This window comes from Mesoplodon densirostris, chromosome 6 (genome assembly GCF_025265405.1).
Source record: "Mesoplodon densirostris isolate mMesDen1 chromosome 6, mMesDen1 primary haplotype, whole genome shotgun sequence".
NCBI classification, from domain to species: domain Eukaryota; kingdom Metazoa; phylum Chordata; class Mammalia; order Artiodactyla; family Ziphiidae; genus Mesoplodon; species Mesoplodon densirostris.
In genome coordinates, this window is record NC_082666.1 from 26,565,979 (window position 1) to 26,581,954 (window position 15,976).

Genomic DNA, 15,976 nt, shown 5'->3' on the forward strand with positions numbered 1-15,976 from the left:
GGTTCGGGAACCACAAAACCGCGGTGAGCGCGGACAGCCTTTCCTCGGCTCCTCCAAGGCGCTGTGATGCTTGCTGCCCGGGGACTCCGGTCACCTTAAGCACTGCTTTCTTACCCTTCTAATTCTTTTGTAATTAATGCATTTCTAGAGATCTATTCAACCCTCACCTCTGTACGCCCAGTCCAGGCCGCGGTGACCCAGCGTGGTCTCACTGTGACCTTTGTCCTCTCTCCTGGTGCCCGCAGAGCCCACTGCGGAAGAGCGCAGCCCGGCAAGCCCCAGCCCTGAGACTGGACCGTCAGCGGAGCCGGGCAGCACCTCCGCCGCTTCGCCCCGCCGGACGTCCCCGCCTCCTCCACTCTCAGCCTCCGCTGGAGAGACCCCCAGCCCCACCATTCAGCGCGCAAGATATCCTCCAGGTAGGTCTGAAGGCGCGACTCCTTATTCCTCCCGGGCTGGGATATGTGGGTGGGGGAGCCACATACCCAGCAAGCAGGCTGGTCGACTTGCCCAGCGCCAGGACAGCGGGTGACTGCTGGCCGCGAATTTCATGGCACAGGTGGCTTCCTTGCACGAATCTCCTCTGGATACCACACCCTGTTGCTACCTAGTGGAGCAGCCAGATTAAATTAATCGTATTGCTCAAAGATATTTTTCCTGAGAAAAATGCAAATACACCAACAGATTTGGATCTTTTATACATTTTAATGTCTTCATATTTGCTCTACTTTTAATGCTAACGCGTTTAAGTTATGGGATCATTTCGAACAATGCAAAGCATTTTGTTTGTATAAAACGTAAATCATTTGGGTGCAGACATTTGGATTATTGAAGCTCAAAGGGAAAGAGAGAAAGCATTTGAGCTGAAAACCAAGGAGCAAATTTGATTTGGGCAAAAGAAAGGATTGCAGGTTTGGCTTGTAATACCTCTTTATGCATTTGGTAAAGGGATACCAGGTGCCTGGCCAAAGAGATGCAGATAAATAGAACTCAGTCCCAGCAAGCTCATCTTCTATCTGGAAACCTCAGAAAGACACAAAGAAGAGCAATAGGTAGGGATTGGCAAAGAAGAATGATAGAAAAGACTCATGGAGAAATCCAAGAGAGGAGAACAAATGAAACATCAGGCAGTGTTCTTTCTTTTAAATGACTAGCCTTTCATTTCACCCCAACAACTGGACAGCAGGATAAGTGCTCTTTTAACTTCAAACTAATGAGTGTTTGTAGGGCGCTCGGAAAATAAAGGCTTGAACTGGCCTCTCCTCATCACTGCTTCTTCCACCAGGCCCTCAACACCTTTTTACAAGTCAAGATTTCATCCCATACATATATGACTCAATCAGATTTGGAAATGTGGGTAAGAGCAAGATGTCAAAGGAGATGTGAAGTATTCACTTTTCTATTAGTCACACCTTTTACACCATAGACTCCAAAGACACGTTAAGCACGTGGTTTTCCTTTGGCTCAGAAAAACCAACCACCAGAAACTGCCCAGTTTACTATTTATATTTAACCATAAAGAAAGGGAAATAATTAGATAAATTATCCACTAGATCCAATATTTCTCAGGGCTTTCCCATCCAGTTCAACCTCTCTGAACAATAGTAAGCACTCCAGATATCATTGCTTTGGGGGCTGAGAGAAACTAAACCTATTAAGAAACTGCTTTCTTTTCTAGGGGTGCTAATTCTTCTGTCATAAGAAAATATGTAGATAACTAACCTATTATGACAACTGTAAACTACTGTTATAAAGCAGCCACTGATATATTTTATTTCTTAGAATGGGGGGGGGAATACACACACACACACACACACACACACACACACATATATATGGCAGAGAGCAGGTTTTGTGGGTGTTTTGTTGCAGCTGCTGATCTTTTTCTTTGCAGATGGTGCAAACTCCCCCGAGTCCATTTCCTGGACCTAGGTTCCTACCTCACCACCTCGCTGGCTGAAATCAACAGGGGTCCAGTTTGAGCAGGCTGCTAGCCCTGCTTGGAGGAGTAGGGAGAGGGTGGGAGAAAGCAACCACAATGTGTGTGGGTAGCCTCAGTTGGCACTCATAAAATGTTAGAATGTCACTGGGCCAGTAAGTCCCATGTAGGACACCTTTTTTTTTTTTTCTTTTACTAACTCATAGGTTTACAAATCAAAGCGTGTGACTTGGGGGACCAGTGGTCTCTTTCACCCAAAAGAAACCAACATGGCATTCACTGGATTTCTTCTTGTCCTCCCAATTTGTGGCCGAGGTCACTTCATTTAATCTCTAGGGCTCAAAACCACTTTTAAAAATATGACTGGGCTTATGAGGGAAGACATCAAAATTCACAGATATAGTGGAGGACAGGGCAAGGGAGGGAAGGTGGGCACAGAAGTCCTCAGGAGGCTGGGTTTTGGCAACCTGTGGCCCCTTTGGCAGTTTGACAGGGATTCAGCTTTCTTCCCAGGGGACGAAGGAAGGAAAGAAGGAAGGAAGGACTCTAAGTCTATGATACTAGAATGTGGAAAGAATGTCACTTCCTCTCTATTTCCCATATTAGAGAGCGACAAGTCCATTGCTACCTATTAGCTAGGAAGAGTGCTGACTTGCTTCTGAGAGACCTTTTTCCTCTCCCTTGCAGATATGCCCTGCGTGCAAGCCCAGTATAGCCCTTCACCGCCAGGTTCCAGTTATGCAGCACAGACATATGGCTCGGAATACACCACGGAGATCATGAATCCTGATTACTCCAAGCTGACCATGGACCTCGGCAGCACCGAGATCACGGCCACGGCTACCACGTCCCTGCCCAGCTTCAGTACCTTCATGGAGGGCTACTCGAGCAACTACGAACTCAAGCCCTCCTGCCTGTACCAAATGCAGCCGTCGGGGCCCCGGCCTTTGATCAAGATGGAGGAGGGCCGTGCGCACGGCTACCACCATCACCACCATGACCACCACCACCACCACCACCACCAGCAGCAGCCATCCATTCCGCCCCCCTCCGGCCCGGAGGACGAGGTGCTGCCCAGTACCTCCATGTACTTTAAGCAGTCCCCGCCATCCACCCCGACCACGCCGGGCTTCCCCCAGCAGGCGGGGGCGATGTGGGAGGACACGCTGTCCTCGGCACAGGGCTGCATCGCACCCGGCCCGTTGCTCGACCAGCCGATGAAGGCGGTGCCCACGGTGGCAGGAGCGCGCTTCCCGCTCTTCCCCTTCAAGCCCTCGCCGCCGCACCCGCCCGCGCCCAGCCCCGCAGGCGGCCACCACCTCGGCTATGACCCGACGGCCGCCGCCGCGCTGAGCCTGCCGCTGGGAGCCGCCGCCGCCGCTGCCGCGGGCAGCCAGGCAGCCGCGCTCGAGGGCCACCCTTATGGGCTGCCGCTGGCCAAGAGGGCGGCCGCGCTGGCCTTCCCGCCGCTCGGCCTCACGGCCTCCCCCACCGCATCCAACTTGCTGGGCGAGAGCCCCAGCCTGCCGTCACCACCCAACAGGAGCTCGGCGTCGGGCGAGGGCACGTGCGCCGTGTGCGGGGACAACGCCGCCTGCCAGCACTACGGTGTGCGCACCTGCGAGGGCTGCAAGGGCTTCTTTAAGGTGAGCGCTCGCCCCTCCGGCTCCCTCTCCCCTCCGCAGCCAGCATCCCCAGACACCCGCTCGACTGAGCGTCTAAGTGGGCCCTTCCCGGTTTGAGAGGTGTACTGGTTATACTGTGTATTTCAGTAGCCTTTCCTAGCACCCTCACACCCACTTTCTCAGGGCTTTTTAACTTGAAGTCCATTACAGGAGGCCCAGACGGGCTTGAGGGGGCTGTGAACTTCCTGACTTGGCGTTACCTCCTGCTTATTTTTCTGGAGAGAGCTTTCAGCAGATTCGCAAAAGGATCTGTGACCTCAAAAATGCAAACACCTCACTGTGTTCCTCTTCTGTCCATCCAGGATGTCTGAGGGAATAGAGTCTGTGTGCCAGGCCCTGGGTATTTGTATCTCATTTAATCATCCTAGGAAGAGCTAGGACTCTAGACTCAAACAGAACTGACATTGAATTTTGGTCACCCACTAGCTATTTTTACTAACAGCGTCTTGAATGTTTAATTACCCTTGTTTCATAGATGAGGAAATGGAGGCTCAGGGAGGTTAACTGCCCCTGGACACACACTCAGAGAGTGAGATGAAGGCAGGATGCCAACTCATGTTTGCATGACCTCAACGTGCATGTCCTCTTCACAGCTCTGCAGCTGCAGAATAGACAGGGGCAGCTGGTGGATGCAGTTTGAGGCAGCTTGCTCTGTAGAAGATAGTAGCTGGGGTCTCACCATTCCACTCCACTTCTGTACCACAGAGTGGGGACACTCTTCATTATCTCAGAGACCCAAAGGAGAATTTTATAGTGGGAGGGTCTTCAGCCTCCCCCTTATTTTGCCCAGGAGGATACTGAAGTCTAGAGAGGTGATTTAGTTGCACATGGGGACAGTTCCAGCTGGTTTCTCCTGACTCTTGAGTTCAGTGCTCTTCTCACCACTCAGGGGGAACAGGCCTTGTTCTCTTGCAGCTCTATTTTTGCTACTGACTCCCAGACTTCTTCAGACACTTAATTCTGTGCCACCCTCCCCACTCCTCACTCCTCTGGCTATTATGTCAGGCATTTGCAAACCCCCGAATGCTCAATAATCACTTCCTAGCCTTCAGTGCTGGGCAGGGTGGAGGGAGAGGAAAAGCTGGATGCTGATTGGATAATGAGGATTTGGGAGGCCAATAGGATGTATCTGGGAGCATGCTGGAATTGGAGTCAGAACACTCAAATAGGAGTCCTTGATCTGTCACCTAACAATTTTATGATGTTGGGCATGACATTTCCTTCCAGGCCTCAGTTTCCCTATCAGGTGAATAAATTTTAGAGAAAGGCTGTGAGTATTAAATGAGAGAAACATTTATGAAAGCACTTTATAAGCTTTAAAGGGCCATAAAAGAATAGTTCATTATAAATGAAAATACAAACATTTATAAAAAAATACACGTGTGCATTGGTATACATACCAACAAGCAACAGTTATTTTTGATCTGGAGATAGGAATCATGTGATTAATTTCTGCAGATAAATGAGAAAATGCTTATGGAAAGATTTTGCAGTATGTTAAATGCCATACAGGAGATATGCAGGATTATGATGTTTTAAATGTAGAACCGTCGGTTTAGCCATTTTTTTCTGTCGTAACTACTCAAGGTTTACTTTCAAGTAACTGCATTCCTTTAGCAGATTTGCTTTTTACAGCATTTCAGAGGAAATGCTGAAAGGCAGTGAAATGGGCAGCTGAAAGGGGGAAAAGAAAGAAAAACAAGAGAAGTACAAGTAATCCACAAATATAATAACCCCTGAATTGACCAAAATACAGGAGTGGTGATACATTCCTCATCTAGAAATGTCAATTAAGTGTTCCCCAACAGCATCCTTTTTCTGTAGCAATATCTTGAAAACAAATCTATACTTGAAAGGGTAGGGGTAGGATAAAGGAGAACCACCCCACAGATCTGTTAATTAAGGGAACCGGAGCAGGTTTTACCCAGTGGCTTTCTACCATTAAATTGAATTCTTTAAAAATGTGACATGAAGTGCAGTTAATGATGGGAATTCAGTGATTGAACCATAACGATCTCTCCCTGTCCTTAAACTATTGTGCAGGCATACACAAATGTGGGGAAGGTTTGAGGTTATTGGGAAAACATATACCTGAAGCAAAATGCCACCAGCACTGAAACTAGGATATCCTTGAGGACAATGGCAAGAAATAGAGTTTTTTAAATTACTTCATGTTCAATGAAAGAGAGCTTCATTTAGGAAACACAAGTTTCCTACCCTTACAAACTGCTGCGAATTTAAATGGTGGAAACCTCAGAAGTATGTTTGTGTTTTGGAAATTTTGCATTTTAAACTAAAGTCACCTGCTAAAGCAGGGAAAATGTATCTGGCTTTAAATTTTATATAAGCAGTTTAGAAATGATATCTTAAAATGAAATTAAAAGGTGATAGAGTGAAAACTGATACAAGGGGGTTGAGAATTGCTGAAAATTAAAAAAGATAGAAAGTAAATCTATTTAGAATTTTAGACACAAAGTAGATCACCAATCCCAAATTACCTGGATTTCTTTTTTTTTTATGCAGCCCAGGCTTACCAAATAAATTCCAACTTTCTGCTCTATTTGGAGTTGAATAGATTCAGGTAATTTCTGAATGAGTGGTAAATACACATCCATTTGCACAAATGTTTTTAATTTTTTTTTTAAAATCAAGCATTCTCTTATATTTGGAGCATAAAATATCCTTTATTATTTCATGTTTCATTTTAAAATTATACGTGATTCTAAAGAATACAACATTATTTTATAACCAGGCCCAAGTTTTATAATACATCTTTTACAGTATGGTTATTTGGTGTCTGTGTCAATAGTCATTTATGAAATAACCAATTAATGGGAATTTTCATTGAAAATATATGGCTCTCATATTCCTTCTTTTATCTCATTCTTTTTGTTTGTTTGTTTGTTTGTCTTCTTTCTTGGATGTGATAGCAGTTTTTAGTATCCCGTTTTACGATTTTGCTTTCAAAAATGAGAAATGGACAGTTTACCCTTCTTTTAAAAATAAAATACACTACACAAGCTGATTAAGTGATTTTTTTTGCATTAAAACATTATTTCCTATATGTTAAAACTAGACAAGTCCTTGTTTTTGCTTTTTATGATTTCATCTCTATTGGGGAACAAAGCCAGTTTCTGTGATATTTGACTTACAATAGTGATATCCAGCAAAGTACATCCCAGATAATTTTGATTTTATTTTAATAAGGTCAGCAATAATCAGGGGAGTGGAACAAGTAGAAAATTGTTCCCAAAGGGATATTAAAAGTGAAGATAATCTAATCCTCCAAGGTATGATATGTTGACCTGGTAATTTCAGATATGATTTTATCATTCAGACTTGGGTGTCTCCTGAGACTTGCTTCAGAACAATCCGAGATGATTTTCATTGTCAGCAGCTAACACTAATAAAATTGTTTTTCCTGCAGGCTAGCGTGTTAGGAAATTAAATTTATCTAATTATACAAATTGCACTGTCGCTTTTCACATTGTAATTAAAATACATCTTGTCAGGTCCTACCTCTTTCCAGAAACTATTAGTTGACTATCTCTGTATTGTATTTCCTCAGAGAACAGTGCAGAAAAATGCAAAATATGTTTGCCTGGCAAATAAAAACTGCCCTGTAGACAAGAGACGTCGAAACCGATGTCAGTACTGTCGATTTCAGAAGTGTCTCAGTGTCGGAATGGTTAAAGAAGGTATGGATATAATGCTTTTTGTCCAGCTTGCTTATAAATATTCTCAGATATCACTGAAAAAGTTAATATTTACATTAGAATGGTGAAGTTTCCTAGTTTCCCTTTCTTTCAACATTTTATTTTTATGGTGTGTATTTACATTCAAAAATAGCTGAGGTCTACTTATTCTAATTTCTCAAAATCAATAGAGAGCTTGTGTACATACATCTCTGTTCTATTTGAGAAGGAGACTTTTAGGGCTAATTCATTACCAAATGTAAGTATGGGTGGCTTTTATGCTGCTTGTTTCAACTCGCATTAAATCATTGTGTGACTATTACTCCAAACTTATTGCTACTTTTAAATGGTTGGTCTCATTAATGATTTGCTCAACTGTAAAGTGTTTTGATTCCTTTTTGTGATTTATGGCTGTTCATGGATATCTTTGAAGACATTTTTTCTCTGTTTCTCTCGGTATCAGTCGTCCGTACAGATAGTCTGAAAGGGAGGAGAGGTCGGCTGCCTTCCAAACCAAAGAGCCCATTACAGCAGGAAGCCTCTCAGCCCTCTCCACCTTCTCCTCCAATCTGTATGATGAATGCCCTCGTCCGAGCTTTAACAGACTCAACGCCCAGAGATCTCGATTATTCCAGAGTAAGTTTTATGATGTCTTGCTCTTGAATGAATGGTCAGGGTCTCTATTCATGGTAATAGTAGTAAGAGTGGATTGAATGACTTTGTGCCTGGCACTGTGCTCAACCGTTTTCATACCTTTTCTCTATTTTTCACTTCACTTAGCAATTCCAGTGCATCCATTGCACCAAATAATTTTTGCCTTATTGAATCTCTAAATGCCTTAACAAATGAGCCTGACAGTGCTGCACCTGTCATACCCATTGTTGCAGGATTCCTGATGGTTGTGCCAATGAAAATCTGCACAGGTGAATTACAATTTGTACATTTCTTTCATGCTTTAGACAAAGTGACTACTTTTTTTTTTTTTTTCCATATTGTGACCAAACCATCTGGGTAAGCTTCAAGTTATCCTTAAACAGTTTACCCAATTACACGGGCATTGACTGACCTACTGCTTATACTGAGGGATTAAACCATTGACGGAGAGGAGTAAACTCTGGCCTTGACATCGGGAGGTGTCAGGAGGACTGGGATGGAAGGCTGCCTCTGCTGCTTCCTGCCTGTGTCACCTGGCTCCTGCTCTTGGCTTTCTCATCCTTACAGTGGAGATGATTACAATATTTAACCTCAGAGGGATGTTTTGAACATCAGTCACACAGGAATGACAGTTGAGAAAACATTTGAAAATTGTAAATGATTACCAGTGTTGTTATTTAAGCCAACCAAAATATATTAACACTTTAATTTCATATGGGATATAGTAAAATATCATCAGTTTGAACCCTGCAAATTCCCAGGAATTTGGATAACACAAAGAAGAATGATGAGAAAGGATTTTCTGAGCAAAGGTATAAACATTACTGGAAGGCAGTTTAAAAAGAGACAGAGGGCCTCCCTGGTGGCGCAGTGGTTGAGAGTCCGCCTGCCGATGCAGGGGACACGGGTTCGTGCCCCGATCCCGGAGGATCCCACATGCCGCGGAGCGGCTGGGCCCGCGAGCCATGGCCGCGGAGCCTGTGTGTCCGGAGCCTGTGCTCCGCAATGGGAGAGGCCACAGCAGTGAGAGGCCCGCGTACAGCAAAAAAAAAAAAAAAAAAAAAAAGAGACAGAAAAGCAGACTTCTAGTAAGACAAGGTCTCACCAAAGAAGAAAAGAAAAGAAAAAGATCTCAATTATTGAGCAATTTCTACATGCTAGGCATTGTGGTACTTTGTCTCATCTAACTATTGAAAGAAGCATGAACTGTACGAATGGTTAATCCCACCGTAAGACAAGAAAACTTAGAAACACAGTTTACGCACAGATAAGAGAGATACCAGTCCAGGGATCCCCAGTTGGTTGATGTGGCTTGGCAGCAGCTACCAGATTGCCCTCTCCAGGTCCAATCAGTATTTCAAACTTCTGGTTGAAGGGCTGGCCAAGAGTGTGAGAGTGTCTGCCATATGCCCTCCTTTTAGGCTGCAATGTTGACAGAAGTGAAGGGGTGATTTGTGTATCTGCTGTGATCTTCCTTCCCTCATCCCCTCCCTCATTGTAGGTTGTGAAGCCTCCTCTCCACACTTGAGCACAAGACTTCATATGAGAAGCATGGTAGACCCTTAGCATCAAAGGTTGAGGACTCTTACTCTGATTACAAGTAGCATCTCTTGACTGAAGTCAAGTCTCAAATAATAGTCTAACAGAATAATGCAGTGATTAAGGGCTTAGGTTTTGGAACCATGCAGGCCTCGATTAAAATCCCAGCACCATCATGTACTAGCTGGGTGATCTTGAGCAACTGATTAAATCTGTTAATGCATCAGTTTCCTCATCTGTGTTATGGAGTAATAATAATAATATCTACTTCCCAGGGTTTAACTTCCCAGGGAAGTTTAAATAAGATGATACTTGTCAAAGCTTTAGCACAGTGCCCTGTATGTTATCTCCTTGACCAAAACTTCTTATTCTATCCTTTGTTGAATATTCTAATGAATATAAACACTACACATGTCAGGTACTATGTAGCAAAACCACTAAGGTAAGTGTTATGATCTCTCATAGATGAGATTAAAACTGAGAAAGGCTAAAGGACTGACTTGCCCAAGGTCACATAGTAATATGTATCAGAGGTAGAATTAGAAGCCAAGTGGGCCCAATTTGGCCCCCAAAGTCTGTGCTCTTAAAACCATAATTCCTTGCATCTCTGGTTTCGGTGAGAGTGGGTGATGGAAAAGCATTTGGGAATAAAAATTTTTCCATGAGCCAACTCTGGCCTTCCCTTATGCAATTCATCTGAATTAATGAAGCTTCTTGGCACTGCCTTCACTGAGGCTACAGCACACAATCTGACATTGTTCTGGGGCATTTGAAGTCACTACTGATGGCCAGTCCAGAGGTTTAGTCCACGAAGTGATTTGGTGGGTTGGGGGGGCCCAAATTATCCAATTATTGGTCTACATGGCCTAATTAGTTATTCAGCGGCAAACCCTACCCCGTACTTTGAGTTGTCCCAGCTGGTAACTGCCTCACAGTGAAAAATCAATCCACTGTGTTTGCTTGCTTCTGCACCATTCAGGGTGTTAGACTAGAGTCATCATCCTCATCAACAAACATTTATCCAATTTAATTGTTAGCTTTGCCCAAAATAACAGAGTGACCATGCCAGAGTCTGGGTCACACTGATACTACCTTTGGGGCCTGGCTCAATTTTGTAAAGCGTATTTATTTTAATTGCATTGTTTTGGAATTGGGTTGAACCTCATAGCTTGGATTCTCCTGCTTTTAGATAGCTTTACAAAATTATCAAAAATTGGACCCAAATCAATTATATTAAAAGTCTTTTCAAATAAAGTACAGTGAGTTTTCATCAAAAACTTGGATGAAGGCAGAGAAAGCATGCTGATCACATTTGCGGATGACAGAAAGCTGGGAGGGATCGCTAATATGATGGATGTCAGTGTCAACATTCAGAGTGATTTCGACAAGCTGGAACAGGATGGGCTGAAACCATCGTGAAGAAAGGTCACAAAAATAAGTGTGAAGCTCAGCATTTAGAATTTTTTTAAATGGGAGAGGCATGGCCTGTCAGTGGTTCATGTTAAGAAGATCTCAGGAGTTTATTCCATACACATTCAGTAAGAACCAACCAAGTGTGCAGTGGAAGGGAGGGATGCTAAATTAGCTTAGGCCTCAGTAGTAGAAGCATGGGACTAGAACCAAGTTGATGGTGTCCCACAGACTCGGTCCTGTCAGTCCACACTTCAAGGATGGAGTTCAGTTCCATGCTGGGATTTAAGAGGATGCAGTGTATGTGGATACACTGTTTCTGGAAACTCGAAAGGGATGGTTGGAGGAAATGGAAATATGTAGACAGAAAGGGAGAAGATTTGGCAGGATTAGGTCACACTTTGGCCCTGTCGCCAAGAGGACTGTTGCTCCCAAGGGCAGAACTAGAGGGTGAAGGAGGGGGCCCTTCCAGCTCACTCTGAGGACAAGGAAGAGCTCTCCTGGCTACAAGAGCTGCTGTGGAAGCGTGAGTTCATCAACACAAGAAGAAACTAAGGAGAACACATAACAGGGTTCCTCACAAGGAGAGAGGTTATTTTGGCTGATACTAATTTCCTTCCAACGCTAAGATTTTATGATTCTAGGGTTTACCTTACTGTCCACAAATGCAAGTGAATATATATACATATACATATAAGAATATGTGTTGTTAAACAACTTGTTACTTCACAAGATTGAATTTGCGTCATTCTCTTTTTTAAAAAATTAACATAAAATGAATGAAGCAAAATGAATTTATTGAATGCCTACTTTGAGCCAGGCACCATCACATACATTCTTACATAATTTCACTTAAATCCAGTTTATGTGGTACAATTTATGGTTTCAGTCATTTTTTTTAATGTCATTCATTGAAATTCAATGTTCATATTACCTTCTCCTTAAAGTTTTTTATTTATTAATGCATAGAACTGGAGGTGATCTTGAGGTCACCTAATCCAAAACCCATATTTCAGAAGAGTAAATAAAGGCTTAAAAAGGCTAAGTGGCTTGCCTCAGGTCAGTGGCAGAGCTAGGGTTAGACCCAAATCTCATCACTCAAAGTAATATGTTTCTCTTTCACCATACTGCCACTTCTGTTTAATGGCAATGTACTAGTTTTTTTTTTAATAGAAGCTTTATTAGATTTTAAAAATTACAATAAGAGTAATTTATAAAAGGCAGAGCATTTAGAAGTGAATAAAGTGAAAAATGAAAGTCTCTTCTTCATTTATTCCTGCCTAATCTATATCATAGTGGTATATGTACTTTTACATTTTAAATAAGAATATGCCCTGTCAGTTTTGAGTCAGACAGTTGGCTTGACCAAAACAATTTATTAAAGATGCTCGGGCTTCCCTGGTGGCGCAGTGGTTGAGAGTCCGCCTGCCGATGCAGGGGACACGGGTTCTTGCCCTGGTCAGGGAAGATCCCACATGCCGCGGAGCGGCTAGATCCGTGAGCCATGGCCGCTAAGCATGCGCGTCCAGAGCCTGTGCTCCGCAAGAGGAGAGGCCATAACAGTGAGAGGCCCGCGTACCGCAAAAAAAAAAAAAAAAAAAGATGCTACCTTCCCCCAGTGAATCAGAGAAATGAGAAAATGTTTGCCAGGCAGGTATGTTCTAATCTTGTACCTGCCTATGTGCCTTTAAGGTAGTAAGTGAGTGTTTTCCTCGTTTGTGGGAAAGGGAGGTGAGGAGTTGTTCCAAGTCACAGAGGGAAGGGGGTTTTCAAGGCCAGAAAGAGGGCTCTTCACTCTGTGAAGCGTTCCTGGCTCTGGGAACTTTTCTTCTCCTTTGGGCCAAACTTCTCTCCTTCAAAAGTGAGCTCAGATCATTGTATATCAGTGCAGTCAAAACATGTCACATTTGATTTGTTTCTCCTTGAAATATTGCTGTTCTGTACCCCACAGTTGCTTTTAATTGAGCATTACAAGTATATATAGATACTGGGCTTGTCTTCGGAGCCTGCATAATTACGAATGAGAAAATGCACTTCACATCCTCATTAGTTGGTCATTTCAAGTATTTTCCAGCAAACTAGAATGTTTTCTGGTAATGGTGTCACTTAGTATAATAACAGACTCCAAACACAAGAGACACTGCCCAGATAAAACCAGGCACCAGCAAGTGGCATTTAAATATGTTAACAAGATAGCCTAAGAAACAACATGGTTGACACGGGTTAAACCTACAAAGTAAACATCATGAAGATTCTGCAAAGAGGGTGCTTTCATGAAGCTACTCAGAAGACCCTCTCAAATTGCCACCAATTCACTAGATGATTTCAGGCAAGTTCTGCCCCGCTGTAGGCCTCTGTTTTCTCATCTGAAGGCCGAGGAGATTGGACTAAATGCACTGCCATGATCCCTTCCAGCCTTCTCCTTCCCTGACCCTCTGATTCCCCTGTGGGTACAGGTCTGCATTTCCCAAAGTGTGGTGCCCAGACTGCATGTATCAGAAGGGAGTCAGGGTGTTTGCTTAAAATGCAGATTCTCGGGACCACACACAGGCCTACTGACTCAGAATTGGGGGACGGGGGAAGGCAGGCAGGAATCTGTATTCTAAAGAGGACCTTGGATGATTCTTTGGCACACTAAGCCTTGAGAACGATCGATATGATTTAATAAGAACAATTCAATTTTACCTCGTATCTCCTATTTCCCAACTTTCTTGGGGTTGAGAAGGAATGAGCAATAGAGATAAGTTTAACAGAAAGTAATTGATTCATTTAACAATTCTTCCAGAGCAGTGGACACGTTATTGAACAAGATGCAGCTCCTGCCCTCATGGAGTTTATAGGCAAGTGAAGGAAACAGAAAGTAAACAAATATTTAACTGCAGTGATGCCATTGACGGGAAGAGAGGAGGGTTTTTTGGTTTTGGTTTGGTTTTTTAGAGAGGGGAGGCAATTAGATCAGAAAAGATGAAATTTGGGATAAAATATATTCATTGCCACTTTTTAAAGTGTCACATTTTAAAGTGTAAGCACCTAAGAATATGTATACATAGTTTGGCTCATAGAATGATAACATCTAAAATATAAAGAAATATAAGGACCCAGGGAAAAGTAACATTCTAAGTGGAAACAAAGTGTTCTTAGGACATTTTACATATTTAGCCTGGACTGACACTGAGGTAGAGTAAATAGGAGATTCCACTCTGCTATGAAAACATCACATTGCTAACTTTTAGGGCTGCTGTTCACCAAGGGTCTCATGTAATTCCCAAATAACTTATTTTAGGCCTAGGTTGTGGCTGAAATCTGACCTGTATAGCCATGGTATTGCCATTTGAAATGTGTCAACTCAATTTAGTTTAAATAGTATGCATTGTTTTTTGCAGCTCTAGATTCTCAATCTAAGTGCTTCGGAGAAATCTGCATTAGACATTAGCTATCAGTAAATGCAATACTGTGTCTTTGACTGTGGTAAAACCTGATTATTGATTATCCATATAGGCTGGAATAAAAAGCATAAATAGGAAAAAAAGATTCATTTTTAAAGTCTTTCTCTATTTGGCCTATGTCTGATTAGAATGGTCAATAAACAAGTATTTCTAGATTTTTCTTTGGTGAACCCCAAAGCTGCTTATCCCAGAGACAGAGGGATGTAGGGGAGCACACAAGCAGAGATGGGGGTCTGGTTCTTCCAACTCCACGTACAGTATTCCTTAGCGAGGTGTTTATAAACTGCTAATCCAGGCAGAGAAAGACTCTACAACGTTTTGTTCCATTTCTTTAAATCTTATGTTCAGTAGAGGGGATACTTGGTTTGTCTTTTCCCCCCAGCAGTTGATGCTGACCCTCCAGTCACCCCCAAGTTACTGGTGGCTCAGGCTGAATCCAGTTTGGCTCCAGAATTCTGAAATGTGAACCAGAATCACTGCAGGTGAAGCTCAGAGGGTCTGGCTGGAGTCTGGCACACAGGGCCTGCTGGCTTTCCTCCCTGCTGGACTCTATCAGAGAAAACCACATACACAGGCAGCAACTGCATTTCCCCGTGTGCAGGATGCATGAAATGTGAGCCCAGCAGGGGTGGAGGCCTGCAGAGGACCCTGGGGGAAAGCTAAGTGCTCTGGAGGATTCTGAGCAAATATTGGAAGCAGGCAGATTATTGAGTTGTGAGCCATGGTTTCAGGGACTTCAGTGCAGGAGAGAGCTGTTAGGTCCCATTCCTTGACATTCTTTAGTCTTTTTTTCTCCATTTAACACACTATTTTAAAACAATAATGCTGAATCAGTATCAAATTCTAGGCAATACCGTCATACCTGGTGTGATTAGCAACATTTAGAATCATCAAATGCAAGAGCCATCACATGGAACATTCACCAGGATAGATGATGGTCTGGGCCATAAAACACACCTTAACACATTTAAAAGAATAGAAATCATACAGTGTCTGCCGTCAATCCCACAACGGAATTAAACTAGAAATCAGTAACAGAAAGATAGCTGAATTCAAGAGCCAGAAGGAATCAGCTAGTCTAGTCACTTCCAACTTCAGAGGCAGAAACAAACCCAGAGAAGTTAAGTGCCTTGTCTAGGGCTGCACAGCAAGTCAGTGCCAGAGTCTGGAGGAGGTCCCCATGACCTACTGCCTGATCCAACATTCTTTCCTCACTCTGAATTACCTGGGAGTTTCACATGTAGTGCTGTCAACTTTCTAAAGGTGGTGCTGCCCTGAATTTCATCCTGCCCCTGGAGAGCATATGGAATTAGATTCATAGAAGAAGAGAAAGTTTAAAAATAAAATCTTTTTTTTTCCACTCTCCTCCAGTTAATAGTATGTGTGCTGGAAGGAAGTGGTGGGGAGTGTCTATGACACCAGTATCATGCTGTCATCCTTGAATATCTGTGGGAAGGATGACTGCTTCCTTCTCCTGGACTTTGCTTCCATGGTCCATTACAACGCAGAACATCCAGGGCTTCACAGAATCCAGGCCCTGGGTGGATTATTGGGAACAGAGGAGCCAGGGCTTTGAACTGGACCTGATATTATGGGATCCTAGAAAAA

General features: G+C 43.3%; 1 protein-coding gene across 1 annotated transcript in view; it reads left to right on the forward strand.

Annotated features, from left to right (window-relative positions):
- Positions 1-269: 269 nt before the first annotated feature.
- The window catches only part of NR4A3 (nuclear receptor subfamily 4 group A member 3), a 34,101-nt gene continuing 18,394 nt past the window's right edge, over positions 270-15,976 (forward strand). Inside the window, exons 1-4 of the mRNA XM_060101058.1 lie at positions 270-419; positions 2,627-3,585; positions 7,193-7,322; positions 7,783-7,955. Of these exons, the coding sequence (XP_059957041.1) occupies positions 2,629-3,585; positions 7,193-7,322; positions 7,783-7,955 (1,260 nt within the window). The 5' untranslated portion in view covers positions 270-419; positions 2,627-2,628. The remainder of the gene's footprint in view (positions 420-2,626; positions 3,586-7,192; positions 7,323-7,782; positions 7,956-15,976) is intronic.